A 22220-nucleotide genomic window follows, 5' to 3' on the forward strand; every position below is an offset into this window, starting at 1 on the left:
CCTAACCTTCCAGCATCCTGCCAGGTGGTGTGTGGATAGGGTGGGGAGTCATAAAATTGTGCAGATTCTCCTATCCTACTTGACAGTTACATTATGGGGCAGGCGAAGCATAGAGTGGCCCACTCACCCTCATCCTAGTTGAGGCTGTTATGTGGCCTGTTAATGAGAATAGGGAAGCCATTCCTGTCAACATTTTCAGTGGCAACAGGAAATCCCAAGAAAAGTTCTGCCTTCTGTCCACAGTTTCAGTAAATGTTTCTAATATCAAAAATGAGCTTGAATGCAACCCTGGATATCACATCCTGAGGTAGAAATTGAACCTAGATATTGTGGTCCCGAAGTTGAGAAACCACTACCAACAATGGGCTGTGTGTAGAACATAGAACATAGAACAGTACAGCACAGAACAGGCCCTTCAGCCCACGATGTTGTGCCGACCATTGATCCTCATGTAAGGTAAACCTAATGTACGAACCCTCAAGTTTCTGTGACCATATGCATGTCCAGCAGTCTCTTAAATATCCCTAATGACCTTGCTTCCACAACTGCTGCTGGCAACGCATTCCATGCTCTCACAACTCTCTGCGTAAAGAACCTGCCTCTGACATCCCCTCTATACTTTCCGCCAAACAGCTTAAAACTATGACCCCTCGTTGTTAACAATTTCTGCCCTGGGAAAAAGTCTCTGGCTGTCAACTCTATCTATGCCTCTCATTATCTTGTACACCCCAATTAGGTCCCCTCTCTTCCTTCTTTTTTCCAATGAAAAAAGTCCAAGCTCAGTCAACATCTCTTTGTAAGATAAGTCCTCCATTCCAGGCAGCATCCTGGTAAACCTCCTCTGAACCTTCTCCAAATAGGGCGACCAGAACTGGACACTGTATTCCAAGTGTGGTCTAACCAAAGTTTTATAGAGCTGCAACAAGATCTCATGGCTCTTAAACTCAATCCCCCTGTTAATAAAAGCCAAAACATCATATGCTTTCTTAACAACCCTGTCCACTTGGGTGGCAATTTTAAGGGATCTATGTATCTGCACACCAAGATCCCGCTTTTTCCTCCACACTGCCAAGAATCCTGTCTTTAATCCTGTACTCAACTTTCAAGTTTGACCTTCCAAAATGCACCAATTCGCATTTATCCAGGTTGAACTCCATCTGCCACCTCTCAGCCCATCTCTGCATCCTGTCAATGTCCCGTTGCAGCCTACAACAGCCCTCTATACTGCCAACGACACCTCCAACCTTTGTGTCATCTGCAAACTTGCTAACCCATCCTTCAATCTCCTCATCCAAGTCATTAATAAAAATTACAAAGAGTAGAGGCCCAAGAACAGAGCCCTGTGGAACACCACTCACCACTGACTACCAGGCAGAATACTTTCCTTCCACTACCACTCGCTGTCTTCTCTTGACTAGACAATTCTGTATCCAGACAGCTAAATTTCCCTGAATCCCATTCCTCCTGACCTTCTGAACGAGCCTACAATGGGGAACCTTATCAAATGCCTTGCTGAAGTCCATATACACCACATCCACCACTCGACCCTCATTAACTTGTCTCGTAACATCCTCAAAGAACTCGATAAGGTTTGTGAGGCATGACCTGCTCCTCACAAAGCCGTGCTGACTGTATTTAATCAAACCATGCTCTTCCAGCTGGTCATAAATCCTATCCCTCAGAATCCTTTCTAACGCCTTGCAGACGACAGACGTGAGACTGACTGGTCTGTAATTGCCGGGGATTTCCCTATTTCCTTTCTTGAAGAGAGGAATTACATTTGCCTCCCTCCAGTCCTCAGGTACGACTCCGGTGGAGAGCGAGGATGCAAAGAGCTTCACAAGCGGCGAAGCAATCACATTTCTCGCTTCCCAAAGCAGCTGAGGACAAATCTGGTCTGGCCCTGGCGACTTGTCAAAATTTTCAGCACATCAGCTTCCTCAATCTCTATCCGTTCCAGCATGCTTACCTGCTCCTCAATGGTTTCATTCCCTACAAGGTCCTTTTCTTTAGTAAAGACAGATGCAAAAAACTCAATTAGGGCTTCCCCTACCTCCTCAGACTCTATACACAAGTTCCCTATGCTATCCTGATCGGGCCTACTCTTTCTTTGATCATTCTCTTTTTCCTCACATACATGTAAAATGCCTTTGAATTCTCCCTAATCCTTCCTGCCAAGCCTTTTTCCTGCCCCCTCCTGGCTCTCCTCAGACCATTTTTGAGCTCCTTCCTCACCTGCCTGTAATCCTGTAGAGCTGAGCAAGACCCTTGCTTCCTCCACCTTACGTAAGCTGCCTTCTTTCTTTTGATGAGAAGTTCCTCCGCTCTCATCTTCCAAGGTTCCTTTATCTTTCCCCTTCTTGCCTGTCTCAGAGGAACACATTTATGCATCAATCGCTACAACTATTCCTTAAACAGTCCCCACATGTCTATAGTGCCCTTTCCATGGAGCAATTGCTCCCAGTCCATGCCTCCCAACTCACGTCTGATAGCATCATAGTTTCTTTTTCCCCAATTAAATATCCTCCCATTGTGCCTGCTTCTCTCCTTCTCCATAGCTATGTAGAATGTGAGGCAGTTGTGGTCACTATCACCAAAATGCTCTCCCACTGCAAGATCTAACACCTGCCCTGGCTCATTGCCCAGCACCAAATCCAAAATGGCCTCTCCCTCGTCGGCCTGTCAACGTACTGAGTTAGCAAACCCTCCTGAATACACCTTACAAAAGCAGCTCCTTCCAAACCATCTGCTCGAAGGAGGTTCCAATCAATATTTCGAAGTTAAAGTCACCCATTACAAAAACCCTACTACATTCACACTTTTCCAAAATCTGCCGACCTATGCTTTCTTCCATCTCCTGCTGCAATTGGGGGGCCTGTAGTAAACTCCTAATGAGGTGTCTGCTCCCTTACTGTTCCTAATTTCCACCCATACTGACTCAGTAGGCAGACCCTCCTCGACAATGGTAACTTCTGTAGCTGTGATACCCTCTCTGATTAGCAGTGCTACACCCCCTCCTCTTTCTCCCCCTCCCTATTCTTTTTAAATGTTCTAAACCCTGGGACATCCATTAACCATTCCTGCCCCTGAAAAACCCATGTCTCTGTTATGGCCACATCATAGCACCAGGTACTGATCCATGCTCTAAGCTCATCACTTTTATTCTTAGTAGTACTTGTAGTTCTTGTATCACATAGTCTACTAAACAACTCATTGTTAGCTACTAACAGTCTCCACTAATAGTTATCACCCTCAAGAACAATATAGCACAGGAACGGACCCTTCAGCCCTCTGAGCCTGCACTGACACATTTTGCCCTTCTATACAAAAACTGCCTTCACTTATAGGCTCCAAATCCCTCTATTCCCTTCCTATTCGTATTTTCGTCTAGGTGTTTCTTGAATGCTGTTATTATGTCTGTACAATTTCCATCTGGGCTTGATCTTCCAAAACGCATCACCCCACATTTGTCCAGATTAAACTTCATTTGCCATTTCTCTGCCCATACCTCCAATTGATCTTTATCCTGATGTATCGTCTGACAATCCTCCTCACTATCCACAACTCCACCAATCTTTGTATTGGTCTCCTTGCCAGATCATTATTCACTCCTTTGTTTACTCCTTACCCCTTCCCCGACCCTATCTTCTGCATATAAACCAACATTTTCCTAGTTACCATCAATTTTGAGGAAGGGTCACTTGACCCAAAAAAATTAGCCCTGATTTCTCTCCAGAGATGCTGCCAGATCTGCTGAACTTGTTTATCTTTATAATGCTTGTTTCCACCTGGGTTTCTTCATCAATTTGGAAACTTGTTTTATGATAGAATGGATTGTTAATGATAACTAGCCATTAATTGTAAATGCAATCATATCTCCACAATATTAGCCAAAGTATTAGGATTAGTCCATTTAAAAATAATCAAGATATCAATGAGAAAGAAAGGGGAATTGTAATTGATGTGGGCCTCAAAAGAATAATACGTTTTCGGCTTTTTTTAAAAGTATACTGGAAATCTTTTAAGAGACAGATATATTTTAAAAGCTATCATTGGAAGAGGCTTTGTGTATATGAGTAGTCCAACATAATGAAATCATGAGTTCAAACAGTACTCCAGTGAAACATTACAATCATTGACTGCAGACTACAAATTCTTCAGTCAAAAACCTTGGAGAGGAAAAAATACAAAACCCCCATTAGCTGTTTGAATTCTCGTGAAATGTTAATGGATTGATCCTCTTGAAAGCCATGGGAGAATATCAACTCCCCAGCTAATTTGTGTTGTTAAAATGATGTTGGGGATTTGTCAATGGTTTCTGGCTGACTACGATTTTCAAATGGCCAGTAAAGAGTTAAACCTTCAACAGTGAGGGTTGTATAAATTATAATATTTTCATGGTTTGCTTCCATTACTAACCTATGATCTGAGTATGGGACAAACAGACAGCTTCCTTACTAGTTTACCTGTATGAAGAGGTCCAGGTAATTTATGTAAACTTAGCTGCAAACTCCATACAAAACCCTTGATATTCTCTGGCCTTAGCGTTGTATTTCCTTCACATTTGATCACCACCTCTGGAATCACCCCACTCTCTCCCAAGCCTCCTAAATCTTCACCCCTACCTTAGTGGCAGGGCCATTCTGTTAAACTTCTAGCAGTGTCCTTCAGCTACCCAATTTCTGTTCCTGCCCATCACCCAGATACTGAACCCACTAATACAAAACAAAGAACATCAGATGTTGGAAATCTGAAACAAAAGCATAAATTGCTAGAGAAACTCAGCAGTCTGGCAGCATCTGTGGAAAGCAGAATTGTTCTGAATAAGAGTCACTGGATCTGCAATGTTAACTCTGCTTTCCCTCCACATATGCTGCTAGACCAGCGAGTTTCACCAGCAATTTCTCTTACTGATCCTACTAGTGTCAGAAAGGTGGATAACTGTTTATATTAAAGTAACATCTGGGAGCTAATATATCTTTGGGCCAAATGTGAAGCCAACACAAAAGTTGGCATCCTGCTCCCCCAGTTCTGTGTTAGAATCCTACCTCTTTAAATGTGGAAATGACTTAGTCTGAAATTTGTTTCCTTCCCAGATTCTCCAAGATGAACCAATTTTCTAATGAGTATAGCTGCCGAGCACAAAATTAGGTCCATAATTGGTAAAAGCCAGTTTCAACCATGTTGTATAGACCTGTACCATGGAAAGTGAAAATCCTGTTGGATAAATGAGAGGTATACTCTTTGGAAGGTGAGGTGAAACCCAACACTTGGAGCAGACTAGAGCTTGACCTTGTACGTAACCCATGCTGCTGGTATTCTGACTGACAGGAGGAAGTAACATTTCTCTTGACAGCACAAATACTTTCACAAAGTGTAGCAGTGATATTTCAAAATTGAAAAGAGTGTAGGGTAAGAATTTGCTTGTTGTTCTGCATTAAAGACATAAATCTAGAAGTTCAAATAGATCCATTTTTGATGGATAGTGCAATGGCTGAAAAAGAGGGTTGAGGAGTTTAAAAAAAAGTCAGGGTGTAGCAGCAGCCAGAGGAGTGATAATTGTTTGGAGAAATTATTAATCAATAGGATCTGGATGTTCAGGATGAAGGCAGCCATTAGCCATATTCTTTTGATGTGGGGTCAGGAGGAACATTGCCCTTCTACCTTGTTCCACAGTTAGCTACATAACTTTTAGAAACTTATTGATGCCACAGACATTTAAGAACTGCCTCTATTGCGATATATATATAGACATGGTTTTCCTGACTTCACCAACACTATTTATTACATATGCAAGTTCATAGCTCCTTGAAAGTGGAATCGCAGGTAGATAGGATAGTGAAGAAGGCATTTGGTATACTTTGCTTTATTGATCAGAGTATTGAATACAGGAGTTGGGAGGTCATGTTGCAGCTGTACAGGACATTGGTTAGGCCACTGTTGGAATATTGCGTGCAATTCTGGTCTCCTTCCTATCGGAAAGATGTTGTGAAACTTGAAAGGGTTCAGAAAAGATTTACAAGGATGTTGCCAGGGTTGGAGGATTTGAGCTATAGGGAGAGGCTGAACAAGCTGGGGCTGTTTTCCCTGGGGCGTTGGAAGCTGAGGGGTGACCTTATAGAGGTTTACAAAATTATGAGGGGCATGGATAGGGTAAATAGACAAAGTCTTTTCCCTGGGGTCAGCGAGTCCAGAACTAGAGGGCATAGGTTTAGGGTGAGAGGGGAAAGATATAAAAGGGACCTACGGGGCAACGTTTTCACGTATGTGTATGGAATGAGCTGCCAGAGGATGTGGTGGAGGCTGGTACAATTGCAACTTTTGAGAGGCATTTGGATGGGTATATGAATAGGAAGGGTTTGGAGGGATATGGGCCAGGTGCTGGCAGGTGAGACGAGATTGGATTGGGATATCTGGTCGGCATGGATGGGTTGGACCGAAGGGTCTGTTTCCATGCTGTACATTTCTATGACTCTGAGATACACAACTAATCATTAGTCATCAGTGAAAAACAAAGAGTTCCTGTAAATGGCAGTGATAATACTGACATACTTACTGTTTGTACATTGTTGGTGTCATGATAATTGGTTAAAATCCCAAATTACTTACAGACGTGCTGAATCATTGGACAAGATATATTTTAAAAAATAGAATGCAAATCAAGATTGGATGATAATGGAACTTTGATGCATGAAATTCACTGACTATCCAAAGATTATTATGTGAACCCCTGGAATTTCTGAGCTTGAAGAGTGTCATGCAAACTTCAAAGAGAGAGAAACTTCAAAAGACAGAAGGGTAAGGCAATTTAATTGTGACCTTCAGTAGGAAAATATCTCCAGTAGGAGACATGAGTTGTTCAACATACTTATGTTTTTACTCTTCCAAAAATGTAGGTTAAAACTAACTGCTATCCTGGTCTGTGTGTTTAACAGACTAGTGTGCTGTGAAGAGCATAGCTAAAGACAGCAATTAAACACTCTTGAACTGCAGATAAGAAGGAAATGTTAATGTCTCACTCTGAGTGCTACAAGCCAGCCACTGTCGAAGCAACAAAAGAATTTCAGCTGACCTGCAAAGCCGAGCATCTCAAAATCAACTGCTCCCCTGCCAAAAGAAATAGTACTGGTGTCACCTAACAAAATTGCACAACATCCCATTGTCTATATTTCATGGAACTCAGAAACTGATCTATATTTTTTAACTTTTGACTCTTTTTGGACTCTCATTTCAAATCTGTACATATGTGATTCATTATTATTTCTTATCACATTTAGTAATTCATACTCTCACTAACTCAAGCCTGCTAAATTTGGCTGTTTTTAAAATGTAAGTTCGGTGGGTCTGGGAGAAAGGGATCTACCATGAAAAAGATTTTTTTTTGTTGTTAATTTATTATGACAAACTGGCAGGAGAGCGGGCCTGGCTGCTGAATAAAGAAGGGGAGCCATTTCAAACAGTGCCCCTTGGGATCTTGACAATCTGGGATATCCTATCTGGGAACTTTGCATGTCATAAAAGTAGGCAAGAAATAAAGAATGCACAAGGCAGGAGCACTTTTATTGAGTTTGTACCAGAAAACAAAAATGAAAGCTAGCCTTTACATTGCTTACAAAGGTTCACAAACATGATTCAAGAAGGGGATTAATGTTTATAGACCAAATGCTAGAGGCTTCCTGCACACTGTTGAGTGTTGTGAAAGAATACCACAACAAATAATGTTAATATTGCGTTTGACAACCTTTGAGGAACTGCATTCTGATTGATTAGCATTTGCATTTGGATTCAATGTTTGAATAATTATTCAAATAAAAGCAGTTATGCGGTTGCTAGAGATCTGATATTATAAACTGAAAGTGCTGAGAAACTTAGCACATCTGACACCATGTTCAGAGAGATGCCACAGACCTGCTGAGTTTCTCCAGTACTTCCTGTGATTAATAACTATCCAAAGACAACAAATAAAAACCAAAAGAATTGTGGATGCTGTAAATCAGAGACAAAAGTAGAAATTGCTGGAAAAGCTCAGCAGGTCTGGCAGTATCTGTGTAGAGAAATTAGAGTTCATGTTTCCAGTCAAGTAATTCTTCCCCAGTTCTGACAAAGGGTCACTCAACCTGAAACATTAACTCTGATTTTTCTCCACAAGTGCTGCCAGACTTGCTGAGCTTTTCCAACAATATCTACTCAAAGACAACAAGAAGGCACTCTACAAAACCATTATATGTCCGTCCATCTCCAAACTGAAATCTTTCATATTAATTTCTTTGCCTAATATAAGTAGTTGAATATATATCAAATCTATTTTGCATGATAGTTTTTGTATTAAATATATTAATAATGATTTTGGGGTTACTTTTTTATTTTAATAAATGGGTATTTTTCAGTTTGAGGAACATTAGTAAATCATGAAGATGAAAATTGCAAGAGATCTTCCAATTGTTCTCCAACTCAGGGCCATACAAAAGGATAGAAGGATATTGAATGTTATAGAGTTAGTGTTTCAAGTCCAATATGATTACTCCCGTGCTCTCTCATCCTTTGGCCTCCCTGTGTATTAAAGAAGGATTGGAAGACCGTCTCTGTCCACAGATGCTGCCTGTTGAGTTTCTACTTCATTTTTCATCTTTCAGTTTTCCAGCATTCACAGTATTTTGATTTTATTTAATGTTATATCGTAGTTCAAAAAAGGGTATAAAAGAAAGTTCAGCAATTATGGATCAGTCACTTTAACCTTCGTTGTGGGAATATATTTGGGAGAAGGGGGACAAATACAGCACTCAGTTGACAAATATGGATTAATGCAGAAAATCCATCATAGATTCCTTAAAGTCAAATTATGGTTAACTAATTTAATGGAGTTGTTTGATAAAATAACAGATAGTTGATGTGAGTAATGCAGTTGATGTGGCAGCATAGATTTGAAAAAAGGAAATACAGAGATATGGTGAGTGATCATTTTTCAGACTTGAGGGATAGACTCAATATTTTTCTTAATGGGCCAGTTCTAAGGCCACTGCTGTTCTTGATCTTTTAATGAGCTACACTTAGGTGTGCAGTGCACAACTTTAAAACTTACACATGATTCAAAGCATCAAAGTCTTTTGAGCTGTGAGGGCACTAGTAAATGTCAAGAGAAAGTAGGCTGTGGAAGTGGTGGACATGTTGCGAGAGAAATATAATGTAATGAAGTGATGCAGTTTGGTAACAAAATTGAGGAGAGGTAAAATAACATAGTGTAGGGTTCTAATGAGGGTACAGAAACAATAGGATCGGAGAGTGTCTGTGCACAAATCACTACAAGTGGCGGGTCAAGTTGAAAGAAGACTCAATGAGCCACATAGAATCCTAGATTCTGTAATTAGAGCATAGAGTATGAAGGCAAGGTGAACTCTTAGAGAACACTCATTCAACCGCAACACAAACACTGGACAGAATCTTATCAAGGCCTGAACAATGTGGGCTACAGTAAGTAATATGCTAGAATCTAGTGAGAAGTTCAGCAACGACTAACTCAATGCCAGAAACAACTTGATGCAACTTCTAACTAGCTTCCAATATCGAGGCAAGATTCTTGTTTGGCAGTGGTGAGTTAACTCTGAAGGGTGATTATTGCCTGTCAAAAGCCTTATTAACTGCACCTTTTGCCTCATTAATATGAAAATTTCTAGCATATCACCCGCTATGAACAAACTGACCACCAAGAATTCTCAACATGGAAGTCAAAGCAGACACCTAGCAACTTCAGATTGCCACCTACTCCAAAGGATCTTCATGTTGGACATTCAACACCAATGGACCAAATAACTCACCTGCTTTTGGATAAGAATGTGGTATGGTGCCACTTGATAAGATGTCCATTATTAAGTTACTTTGTTGGAGGAATATGTGTTTACTGTTTTGTTCTAGTTAGTATCAATTAAGAGTCGTGTTATCAGAACATGTCCTGAACATATACAGATGATACGGATATTTGGAAGCAAAAAGAATAAAACTTGCAGTGGGAGAGTAGCACAATTAATCAATTGTGATTGAGCTTATTAGGTCAAGATGTGAAGGTATCGCTTGATATTGAGGCAGACCTTTCTATAATGCTGGCAAACAACTCCCATCATAACTCGAGGTATGTTTGAGCTGAATATGGTCTGGGCCATTTGACAATCCTTCTGTGAAAGTTATATCTGAAGTTTAGGTCAGTAAACTGATTTCACTGTGGCACAATGCCTCCTGTTTAGGGCTGATGTAATACTCTGGCTTGATTATTGACAGCCTCTCACTTGTTCTGAGCAGGATTGCTGGGAACCTACTTAAAGGTCTTCTGGAAAATGGACTCAACAAAAGCATCTGAAAATAGTGGTAAATTATCAGGCAGGCTGAAGTTGAAAGTCACTGTGGTGAGATTTATTGGTGTGTGTGTGTGTTAGAATATCCTTCCTCATCTCATTGTAATTGTGGTAGATAGTTTACAAAGAGTAGAACAGAGCTGGTTTGTAAAGGAAGATTATTAGTGAGTGGTGTTGCTGAGAATATTGAATGTTTCCATGAATCGGTGCAAAAACAGAAATTGCTGAGAAAACTCAGTAGGTCTGATAGCATCTATGGAGAGAAAGCAGAATTAACATTTTAGGTAAGAAAAAAGAATTAACATTTTGTGGCCAGTGACCCTTCTTCAGATCTTCAGAAGGCCAGTGGACTCAAAATGTTAAATCTGTTTTCTCTCTACAAATGCTGCCATTCCTGCTGGGTTTTCCTGGAAAATTTTTGTTTTTGTTTCTGCTTTTCGATTTCCAGTTTCCACAGCTCTTTGTTTCTTTCTATCAAGAAATAGATGCATTTGGATGGTGCTATAAAATCCAAAATTTCCACGGTTCTCTGGAAATTGTTTGTTCACAAATTTCATTTTACCGTCATTAAAAACCATCATGCAAAATGGCTTCTGACACATTCCCTGAAAAAGCATTGGATAGTTCCCATAGTCAGCACAGTGATAGTATAGTAACTATTTATTCTTGATATTCTTTTTAGTTCTGTAAAATGTTCTCCTCACTTTAAACTGAGGTTTTTTTAAAATCAATCTAGTCAAACTAGACAGTGAAGTGAAGGAATAATGAATCCATATCATATTCCAGAGAGCAGGTAAACAATTGTAGAAAATTGGTACATGAAATGGTTGAGCTCAGATCACATGTTGTTTTTGAGGATCATCCTTTTCTGCAAAAAGCAGCTGGAATCAGAATCAACATCTGGTCTCAAGACATCCACTAAGAAAATATAAGTTTAAATCCACATATATCATTCAGAAAATGTATTAAAGTAGAAATTCCAAGCATTTTCATGTGTTCAATGCAGAAAAAGTTATTTTTCAAGGAAAATTGCAATGATTGCATTTTGGCCATAAATAATATGCTACTGCATCACTGCTTACCTTAGTCCACAGCTGCTTATCGTGAATCAGACATTCCCATTTATTTATCAGGTGCTCTGAGCAGTTGGTTCCTGGAACCTCCAAAAACAGCATCAAAAAATCATCCATTGGTAAACTATCCATTATAACTCAGTGATTGTGATTAAGGACATCACAGAACCTCAATAACGTCAATGGTACTTTGCCACAAGCAGACTGGAAATCTGCCAAAGTTAAACATTTTTAGTTAGGGAGTTTTACTTGGAAAAATTGGCTCGGTCTAATTGTGCTTTTTTAAAATCTGTGATGAGTTTTGGACAAATGTTCTTGTCCAGCTAATCTAAGGTTTCCAAGCCAAGGCAAACAGTACTAGCATAATACTGCGATTTAAGATTGAATTTCAAATTTGCATTACAGTTATAAGATTGTGGAAGCTTTTGATTCCAGAGACTGAGGGCTGAATTTTATCCAGAGAAACCTATGCGCAGTTGGAACCCTGCTGGCAGTCTGGAACCCATATGTAATTGAAGCCAAGGTTTGCCAAATGACTTTAAGGTCAGCACAGTATTAGCATCCTGTTTCCAGGTTTCTCAAACAATTGGGGAGGTGGGGATGTGGTGGCAATATCACTGGACTGATAGCCCAGAGGACAACGCTAATCCTCTGTGGGCACACCTTCAAATCACACCATAGCAGCTAATGAAATAGAAAAGTGTGGAGAAACTCAGCAGGTCTGGCAGCATAGATGGAGACAGAAACAAAGTTAATGTTTTGAGTCCAATATGACTCTTCTTCAGAATGATAGGTTTCTGAAGCAGAGTCATGTCAGACTAAAAATATTAACTCATTTTCTCTGTTCGCTGATGCTGTCAGACCTGCTGAGTTTCTCCAGCTTTATCTGCTTTTAACTCAGATTCCCAGCATCCAAGCATGTTTTTTTTTTACAGCAGCTTGTGGAACTTAAATTTAATTCACTATATTCATTGGAATTGAAAACTAGTCTCGGTAGTAGTGACTGTAAAGGTATTACCAATTTTTGTAAAAACACATCTGGTTCACTCAGGTATTTTAGAGAAGGGAATCTGCCAAGTTTGCCTGGTCTGGCCTACATGTGACTCTAGACCCACAGCAATGTGTTTGACACTTGACTGCTCTCTGAAATGGCTTAGTGTACTATTCAGTTCAAGAGAAATTAGAGATAGGCAATAAATGCTGGCTTTGCTGGAGATGCCCCATGAAATAATAAATTTAAAGAAAAAATCAGTCTAGAAAATGATTGATATATAATTATTGTATAGTATTATTTAAGATTAGTACTTTTTGTTAATTGTTGACATAGATGATGTGCAGTTTCGCTGTTTGCTAGAGTCTTGTCATTGATTTGATGTTGCATCATTTGTCACTGAACTCCCTCTACCACTTTAGTGTCTGCACTTTAGGTGCAAAATCCTATCTGAATATGTCTGCTTCAATTTCTTTAACAGATTATGATTTGTGAGTTATGGTCATACTGTGTTTACACAAATCAAATGTCTAACTGTTGTAGGAAATCAATCATCTGTTATCCAGTTTATTCCAAAAATTGATTTACACTGCATCTGTGTTAAATTTTTTAAAAGATGTTCCTGTGGTTATTACTGCTGATCATGCTCAATAGTTTTTCTAATGGGCTATAATTATACAAATGGTCTTAGTACTGTGATTCGCTTTTGGTGACCAGCTGCTGCCAAAACACAATCTTTGACGATGTGAGCACAATACACTTTTAGGTACAATTGTTTGACTTTAATGTCATCGGTAGACATATGGCACCATATTGCTGTGGAAGTAAAATTTATAGGGAATGGGTACTTTGAAAATTAAGGTCAGAGTGAGGCATGACTTTGTAAAAGAAAATCATTGAATTACTTCTAAAATTACTAAAAACTGGCAGAAAATCACTTTCAAATCCCTTCAGGATTGCATTGTAATTTTGAAGTTTATTTCTTTCATTTACTCTGGTGACATTATTGATCATTAATGTCAGGATAAATAAAGTTATGACTATTAACGTTCTAAACCTAGCACTGGATCGATTGACCAATAATCCTGCAAAATACTAGACGCACGAGGGTCATGTAATGTTAAAGCATATTGCTTCTTTGTTAATACTGAAAAATGTTTTGTCACAGGGACAATTTAATTTTTTAATAATCATTTCGTCATACCCACTGCCAGGACGGAACAGAAAGAGCATCATATGTGGATCTAAATGGCTTTAAAACCAAATGTTGAAATTACAAAATATCTGCTTTGTGTTTCACATAAGGTTAAATGCCAGAAAGTACCTAGTGCTCTAAATGAGTAATATAGAACAGCATCCGAGGTTACTGCAGATAGAAAGTACGGTAGGAGCCAACAGAGTGCCACGTGGATCAGTGCTGGGTCCACTGTTTTTCATCATTTATATAAATGAGTTGAATGTGAACATAAGAGGTATGGTTAGTAGGTTTGCAGATGACACCAAAATTTGAGGTGTAGTGGATAGCAAAGAAGGTTACCTCAGAGTACAACAGGATCTTGATCACATGAGCTAATTGACCAAGGAGTAGCAGATGGAGTTTAATTTAGATAAATGTGAGGTGCTGTATTTTCAAAAGACAAATCAGAGCAGCACTTATATACTTAATGGTAAGGTCCTGGAGAGTATTGTTGAACAAAGAGACCTTGGAGTGAAGGTTCATAGTTGCTTGAAAGTGGAGTTGCAGACAGTGAAGAAAGCATTTGGTATGCTTGCCTTTATTAGTCAGTGCATTGGGAGGTCCTGTTGCAGGTCTACAGGATATTGATTAGGGCACTTTTGGAATACTGTGTGCAATTCTGGTTTCCCTCCTGTTGGAAGGGTGTTGTGAAATTTGCTGAAACTGTGTTGTGAAATTTGAAAAAGTTCAGAAAAGATTTGCAAAAACATTGCCAGAGTTGGAGGGTTTGCATTATGGGGAGAGGCTGAATAGGCTGGGGCTATTTTCCTTGGACTGTTGGAGGTTGAGGGGTGACCTTATAGAGGTTTATAAAATCATGAGGGGCATGGATAGGGTAAATGGACAAGGTCTTTTACCTGGATTGGGGGAGTCCAAAAGTAGAGGGCATAGGTTTAGGGTGAGAGGCAAAAGATCTAAAAGGGACCTAAGGGACAACTTTTTCTCACAGAGGGTGGTGCGTATATGGAATGAGCTGTCAGAGAATGTGGTGGAGGCTGGTACAATTGCAAGATTAGAAGGCATCTGGATAAGTATGTGAATAGGAAGGGATTGAAGGGATATGGGCTAAATGCTGGCAAATGGGATGAGATTAATTTTGGATATCTAGTCGACATGGACCGAATGGCTTAGTTCCATGCTGTACATCGCTGTGACTCTGACTCTATGTAATCAAAGGTTAGCAGTAATGTAAATGATGAAGAGGAAAAGATAATTCCTTTTATTCTGTCCTATTAACACTATTGAATATTGAATATTAAGGTTTGATGCTATCAAAAGGTTCCTGACCCAGTAGTTATACTCCAGTAGTTACAGCAGGACACTTCCATTAATATTGAAAAATTCATAGTTACCCTTGACTAGTGGGGTGAGGATTGTGTATCTTTGCATTAATGCTTTCCTGCATTTTGGTGTACTTCTTTCATATTAAACTTCGTGCTATCTGCAAATTTTGAAATTGTGTTTTAGAAACTTGAGTAAATTATAACAGCAGTGTTCCCAGCGCTGATCCCTGTGGGACACTATGTCCCACTTTATGCCAATCTAAGTGTCTATCCCTAACTACTACTCTCTGTATTCTGTTTTGTAGCCAATTTGCTATCCTTCTGCAACTTGTCCCATGATTCCACATGCTTAATTTTATTTATGACCCAGACCTTATTTCTGACTTGCCATGTTGATCCATATCAAGGATGTTTTGAAAATGCAAATACACTGGAATACGTTTAATGTACTATCCTCTTTCTGATACTTCTTCAAAGCATTCAAGAGATTGGTCAAGAATGTTTATAATGTTTATGTTATCGCATCCCTAACTCCTATTAATATGCACGCTGCAATCCATCTGGGTCAATGGGTTTTATCCTGATTTTATTCCCCCATTTCAGTCTCAAATATCTTGATTTATATTTAAATCTTTTCTAATACCGTGGCTACCTTGTTAATTTTACTGGCAAATCCAGAGACAAATTGAGTCTTCAATGATTTTGCTATTTTGCTGTAATTGCCTGTGAATTTATCTTGCATATTGTTTAGTGGCTCAATCCTCAAAGTTCCCTCAAAGTTGAGCAGTCACACAGCAATTCAGAATGTAAGAAGCAGTCCAATGGTCTTTACCCATTCCAAATTGGGTTTATTTTATCATTTTTTTCCTCAATTGACATATTTTTGAATTATTATTTTAAACCTTATTATGCTATGGCCATTGTAGCCTTGCTGTTCTGTAGGCTTACTTTCCTAATTCACTCCAATAAATTTCCTATTTTGAGCTCCAGTGATGATACTCTTTTGCTGAAGTGCTTATGTCCTGCTTAAGAAATGAGGCGTGAACTCCATTCCCAATTTTTCCTTCTTCAGTCTTTTCTTGCCAGTTTATTTGGTGAAAATCTCTTATTATTATTCTACATGTTTTATCCTTTTCATCGATTTGCCTATCAACTTTTTTTTCACTCCCCTACTTCGCTTCCATTATTACATGATATGTCGATTGCCTCTATCAATGTAATAAATCCTGTTTTATTCTTTATCTCAATCCATATGGATTCTGATTTTTTTAATATAACTTACCAGGAACATAGGTGTCATTGGCTCGGCTAGTATTTATTGCCCAGGGGGTAGTTAAAAGTCAACCACATCACCGCAGGTCAGGGAGTCATGTGTAGGCCAGACTGATTATGGATGCCAGTTTCCTTCTTCAAAGTTAGTGAACCAATTGGCTATTTTTTCCAACAATAAACCGTGATTTCACAGTCATCATGAGATTATTAATTCTCGAGTTTTTCAGAATTTAAATTCCACTATCTGCCACAGCAGAATTCAAACCTGGGTTTCCAGACCATTACCTTGATGTCTGGATTAATGTTACCTCAAGGCCATTGCCTCCCCTTCTATCTTAATATTAGATGCATCCTTTTTTTTTTTAGCTCACATTGTATCATCTTTAAACAATACAGCTACCCCACCACCCCATCTTCCTTTTCTACTGCTTTCGATTTTGGCCAATTGCTGGAAAATGGGATTAAAATAGATAGATATGCGATGACCAGTGCAGTCATGATAGGCTTAAGGGCCTTTATCTGCAATGTAAAAACTCAATGACTCTATTTAACCACCAGTTTGTGTCTTTGTTAAACCAATTTTCCATTTTTCCAGACTGCATCTGACTATTCACCATGAATTATTACCTCCAATTCTCTGCAGTTTAATTTGTGCTCATTAATTGTTTCCTTCAGTTTATTTCAGCAATCTTTTAATATCCATGTCCCATAATTGTAAGTGTTCTCTGACTGTTTATGTTGCCGTTATTGCTTACCTCGGCCTGACCTTAACTCTCATCTTCTTCATCTTCTATTTTCAGGTTGCCTGATTTCTCGTGGGTCCCTTCCCCAAATTACTTAAGTTCTGTGGGTTTGACATTAAACTCAAATTTTAAAACAGAATGCCAGTTGGTTAAAATGTGTTTAAGAAGCTAACAATCTTGTTTATGTATTACTTAAAATGGTCAATGCCTAATTGAAATTAATTTATAATTTTATTTTTTCTCAGGGCGAAACTGTTCCGTGGGAAAAAGGTCCATGGAGAATATGATATCAGAGTGGAACAGGTTGGTTTTTCTTTCTATTTTCAAAGCTGTTTTGAGTACCATGTAGCATATATGAGTTGTGATTAATGTTTCTGTATAATAGTCTAACCTCCTGCAGTAAAATGCTAACCTGCATGGGTAATAAGTTGGCACTTAACAGAATTCCATTTTGGCATTTTCCTGCTATTTAGTACATTGATTAAGCATCTGTCTCATTATACCACTGGGTTAAATAGTAAAGATTGAAGAGCCATCATTTGTAAATAGCAATTTTCCATACTAGGTGGCAATAAACAATAGTGTTGAGGGATCGACAGTAGGAACGAGGATAATGACAATTACCTCCAGATGCCAGAAAAATGAAAAATGAAAATGTGTATTACATTTGGTTTGTTTAAATGTAAAGTATCTTGATAATATACCAAGTAAATAATGAATGAGGTGTAAAATCTGTCAATCCTTGTATGTGTTACCTAGGTTTAGATGTTTGCTTTGGGAATTTCATAACACAGTCTTATTTTCTTCATATGACTTCATTAACCTTTACAGAAAACACTAGTATCAAAAAGAAAACAGGGCCATAGGCTTTTTAAAATCTCATACAAGGAGCTCGAGGTTTCCTTTGTTTATTTGATTTGAAGCAAAGCTACAATAAAATACTTCTGTAAGTATTTCTTTGACTTGTTAATAGTTTGGTCATTGTATTAAAATTTATATTGTTGATTCCTTTTAATCAACAAGTGAATAAGTGAATGGAACACCCCCCCACCCCCCACCCCCCACCAACCTGTCTTGACTTTTGCATGCCCAGTCATCAGGCCACACTGGCAAACCAGTGAGGCAGTCAAGAGGTCTCTCTAGTTTTGAAGCTCTGATATTTTTTACATTCCAAGTAGGTCTTCCTGCACAGCTCATCAAGTTTGAAAAGGAAAACAGGCCAGTGATGCTGTTGTAAAGGTACCTTACAGGCGTAGGGTCATGCTTTACCATTGTGGAGAATGGTGCCCCAAAGCAACAGCAGCCCTGATGATTTTGATGCATCCTAGAGGCGACTTCCTGTTCCCTTGAGATCCACAAAACTCTGCTAACTTATCCCTTTGTTGGTTTTGCTATTTTCCATCGCCATTGGATTTAGTTGAAGCCTGTTCTGCAGCGATTCTTACCTCATGCACATATCCAAACAATAGTTCTGCAGTTTCCACATTCGAAAAGGAACCAATTACCTGTAAAGGGTGAGTAGGTGAACCACATTTAAAATTGAATTAACTGCATAGTTGATGTTAATGGGATAGTAAAGCTATCTGTTCCATTCTGCAGCTGATATTTCCCTGTTTATGCCAAGCGAAGTGAATGAAAATTGACCCAATAACTGATGACTGAGTCAAAATCTCTCACATGTTGATATGTGTAGTTTTAAGCAAATTGATTAATTGAGAAATGAACAGTATTAGGACTGAAAAGAAATAAAAAATTACAACAGGGGTATTCATTGCCAAATCAGGTACAAAAAGATAAATAAATCAAGGGACAGTAAGATTGGATTAAGAGTGTAAGAGCAAAGAGATAGCAAGGGAAACTACATAAACAATTAATACTTGAAATAACTTCACATTAATCTTCAATGCTGCAGAGATTGATTGAAAGCAAATAATGCTGATCATAGCATTAACAGGGTAATTCAGATTGCAATACCTTGATTTCCAGACCATGCTTGGCTGTATCTACCAAGCAAATACTTTATACTGTTCAATATGGTTCATTGGAGAAACTGACACTCAATAGTGAGGTAGACATTAAGATGCTATTTTCACGGTGGAGCTCAACACCTTGGATTTTTAAAATTTTGTCTGGGCCATCTGCCTTTGCCTGAAGCTGCTGTACCAATTGTGCATAAATAACAAATGGCGTTATCCTCATCATTAGTTTGAGAGCAAAACCTGGGCCATTATATACAATCTAAAGGGCACAAACAGCTTTTCTTTGTGTGTACTAATTCAAAGAACAGCAACTCGTTTTCTGCTTGGGGGCCCTGCAGCTTTTGGGACGCAGCATCCATTTCAATAAGAGGCTGATTCCATCCTTCTACATTTTTCACCCACACCACCCAGAGTTCTGTTATGACAGGGTTGCTTTTAGCACAGATAACATTGCTGTCAGGCCATTACATCGCATTAGAGTCATAGAGCACAGAGCACAGAAACAAAACATTCAGACCAAGCACTCATGCCTACCATAATCCCAAGAAAACGAGTCCCACCTGCCAGCACTTGGCCCATAATCCTCTAAACCTTTCTTATTCATGTACTTAGCCAAATGTCTTTTAAATGTTGTAGCTGGACTCATATCCACGACTTCTTCTGGAAGCTCATTCCACACACAAACCACTCTCTTTATAAAAACATTGTGCCTGATTTTTTAAAACATCTTTCACCTCTAGCATAAACATATGACCCCTAGTCTTGAATTCCCCCACCCTAGGGAAAAGACACCTGCCTTCACTTATCTATACCCCTCATGATTTTATAAACATCTATAAGGTCTTCCATCAACCTGCAATGCTTCAGTGAAAAAAAGCCCCATCCTATCGAGCCTCTACTTCTAATGCAAACCCTCAATTCCCAGAAACATCCTGGGGAGTATTTTCTGAACCCTCTCCAGCTTAATAATATCCTTCCTATGACAGGGAGACCAGAACTAGACACAGTATTCCAGAAAATGCCTCAACATCCTGTAGAACCTCAGCATGATGTTCCAATTCCTATATGCCAAAGGTTTGAACAATGAGGGCAAACATGTTAAATCCCTTCTTAACCACTCTATCCACATATGATGAAAAGTTCAAAGAATTATGTGCCTGAACCCCTAAATTTCTTTGTCCAAGGCACTATTTTTATTAGTATATGTCATGTCCTTGTTTTCTTTTACCAAAATGGAATGCTACACTCAATCTTCATTATCACTTATTCAGCTTCTCTTCTGTCCTAGCCTGGCACTCATAATCCCCTTGTTTACCTCTCTTAGAGTGGCCCTTCGAAAGTTGTGCCTTAGGTCCCTTTTAAAATTTTCCCCTCTCACCCTAAACCTATTGTCTCCAGTTTTGGACTCCCCCAACCCAGGGAAAAGACCTTGTCTATTTACACTAACCTTGAGTAAAAAATGATATTTCTGCCAGACTAGGACTAGAGCAAGTGATGACAGAAGCAACAAAACAGAAAATGTTATTTCTGCTCTCTGGGGTCCATTTCCACCTATCCACTCAGTTTTCCCTTCCTACCTTTCCCCAACCTCATCTTCGGCATAAATACCAATCTTTCCAAAATACTATAAGTTTTGAGTCACCTGACTCAAAATATTAACTCTGTTGTAAGAACTTAGAACTTAGAATCTTAGAACTTAGATTCCCTACAGTGTGGAAACTGGCCCTTTGGCCCAACAAGTCCACACCGACCCTCCGAAAAGCAACCTATTGAGACCCCTTCCCCTACACTATTATCCTATATTTACCCCTGACTAATGTACCTAATGTACACATCCTTGAACACAATGGGCAATTCAGCTTGGCCAATTCATTTAACCTGCACATCTTTGGATTGTGGGAGGAAACTGGAGCACCTGGGAGGAAACCCACATAGACATGGGGAGAATGTGCAAACTCTACACAGACAGACACCCAAGTTCAGAATTGAACTGGGGGGTCCCTTCTTTTCAACTCTTAGTCTTGACAGTTTGACAGCTTCTTTCTTGATTACTGTGAAATTATGGTGGCTTCAACTTTCTTAGTTTCAAATAACTCCTTCAGGATTCTAACAAATGCTTCTGGTCTGGAATTTACAAAATAAAACCCTTGCTCTGAGGTAATGTATTTTCTAACTGCTCTGAATTAACTCCTTTCTTCCTGGAAATTGTTTTTACATCTGACACCATGCCACCTGCAATCTGAAACAAAAGTTTTACAATCTATGTGTTTCCTTAAATAAAATAATCAGTTTTTGATTCTTTCAAAGTTTGCTCTCTTCACTTATAAAGCTTTCACAATACACCCAAACTCACATTACCACTCAAAGAGGGCCCCAGTCACCTGCAGTCTCATTTGAAATTACAGTTTCAGAAAGACTGGCAGGTTAACTCAGTGGTTAGCACTGCTGCCTCACAACACCAGGGATCTGGGTTCGATTCCAGCCTCAGGTGGGGTTTGCGCATTCTCCCTGTGTCTGCGTGGGTTTCCTCCCACAATCCAAAGATGTGCAGGTCAGGTGAATTGGCCATGCTAAATTGCCCATAGTATTCAGGGATGTGTAGGTTAGGTGCACTAGTCAGGGGTAAATATAGAGTAATAGGGAACTAGGTCTAGGTGGGATACTCTCTGGAGAGTCGGTGTGGACTTGCTGGGCTGAAGGGCCTGTTACCTACTGAAGGGATTCTATGATTCTACAATAGAGATTAAACCCTGACTATCATTAATAGAAAATCCAAACCCCAATGTATGCATAAATCACCATTCTTTATTTGGCAGTGGGAAAGCCATATGTTTTCTATTTAATCTCCAAGGTACCAGTAAATTGGAGTGAGGCCAGTAATGATGGATGCTAATTGGTTCGTTAATGAACAAAGCTATTTCCCACTGCTGACAGCCAGCTGGCTGGGCTTTAGCACTGACTTAACCACACAATATGTAGCCACTGCTGGGAGACTGGCTGAGGCCTTACCATGATTAAGAAGGCCCAGCACTGTATTTCCCACTGTGACAGGCGGCATTATATCCAAGTCATTATCCATACTAACAGGCTTTCTCAAATTAATATACATTTATATCTAGAGGCTTGCTCACTGGACTTAGAGATTGCTATTGCTGATAATTATTAAAATGTACCTCCAATATTTCAGCGATATTCCCCATTCCCATTTAAAATAAAGAATATAATACAAGAAAATAATAGAATAGCAATGTCATTTTTAGGTATTAAGTATTTCATGGGTAACAGCAGTCATTTCTTGT

The 22220-nt window shown here is 39.2% G+C and overlaps 1 protein-coding gene across 1 annotated transcript in view; it reads left to right on the forward strand.

Moving 5' to 3' along the window:
* Nucleotides 1-22220, forward strand: part of syn2b (synapsin IIb) — a 402961-nt gene that overhangs the window by 203242 nt on the left and 177499 nt on the right. Inside the window, exon 2 of the mRNA XM_072582178.1 lies at nucleotides 17188-17245. Within this exon, the coding sequence (XP_072438279.1) occupies nucleotides 17188-17245 (58 nt within the window). The remainder of the gene's footprint in view (nucleotides 1-17187; nucleotides 17246-22220) is intronic.

Source organism: Chiloscyllium punctatum, chromosome 12, assembly GCF_047496795.1.
Source record: "Chiloscyllium punctatum isolate Juve2018m chromosome 12, sChiPun1.3, whole genome shotgun sequence".
Taxonomy (NCBI): Eukaryota; Metazoa; Chordata; class Chondrichthyes; order Orectolobiformes; family Hemiscylliidae; genus Chiloscyllium; species Chiloscyllium punctatum.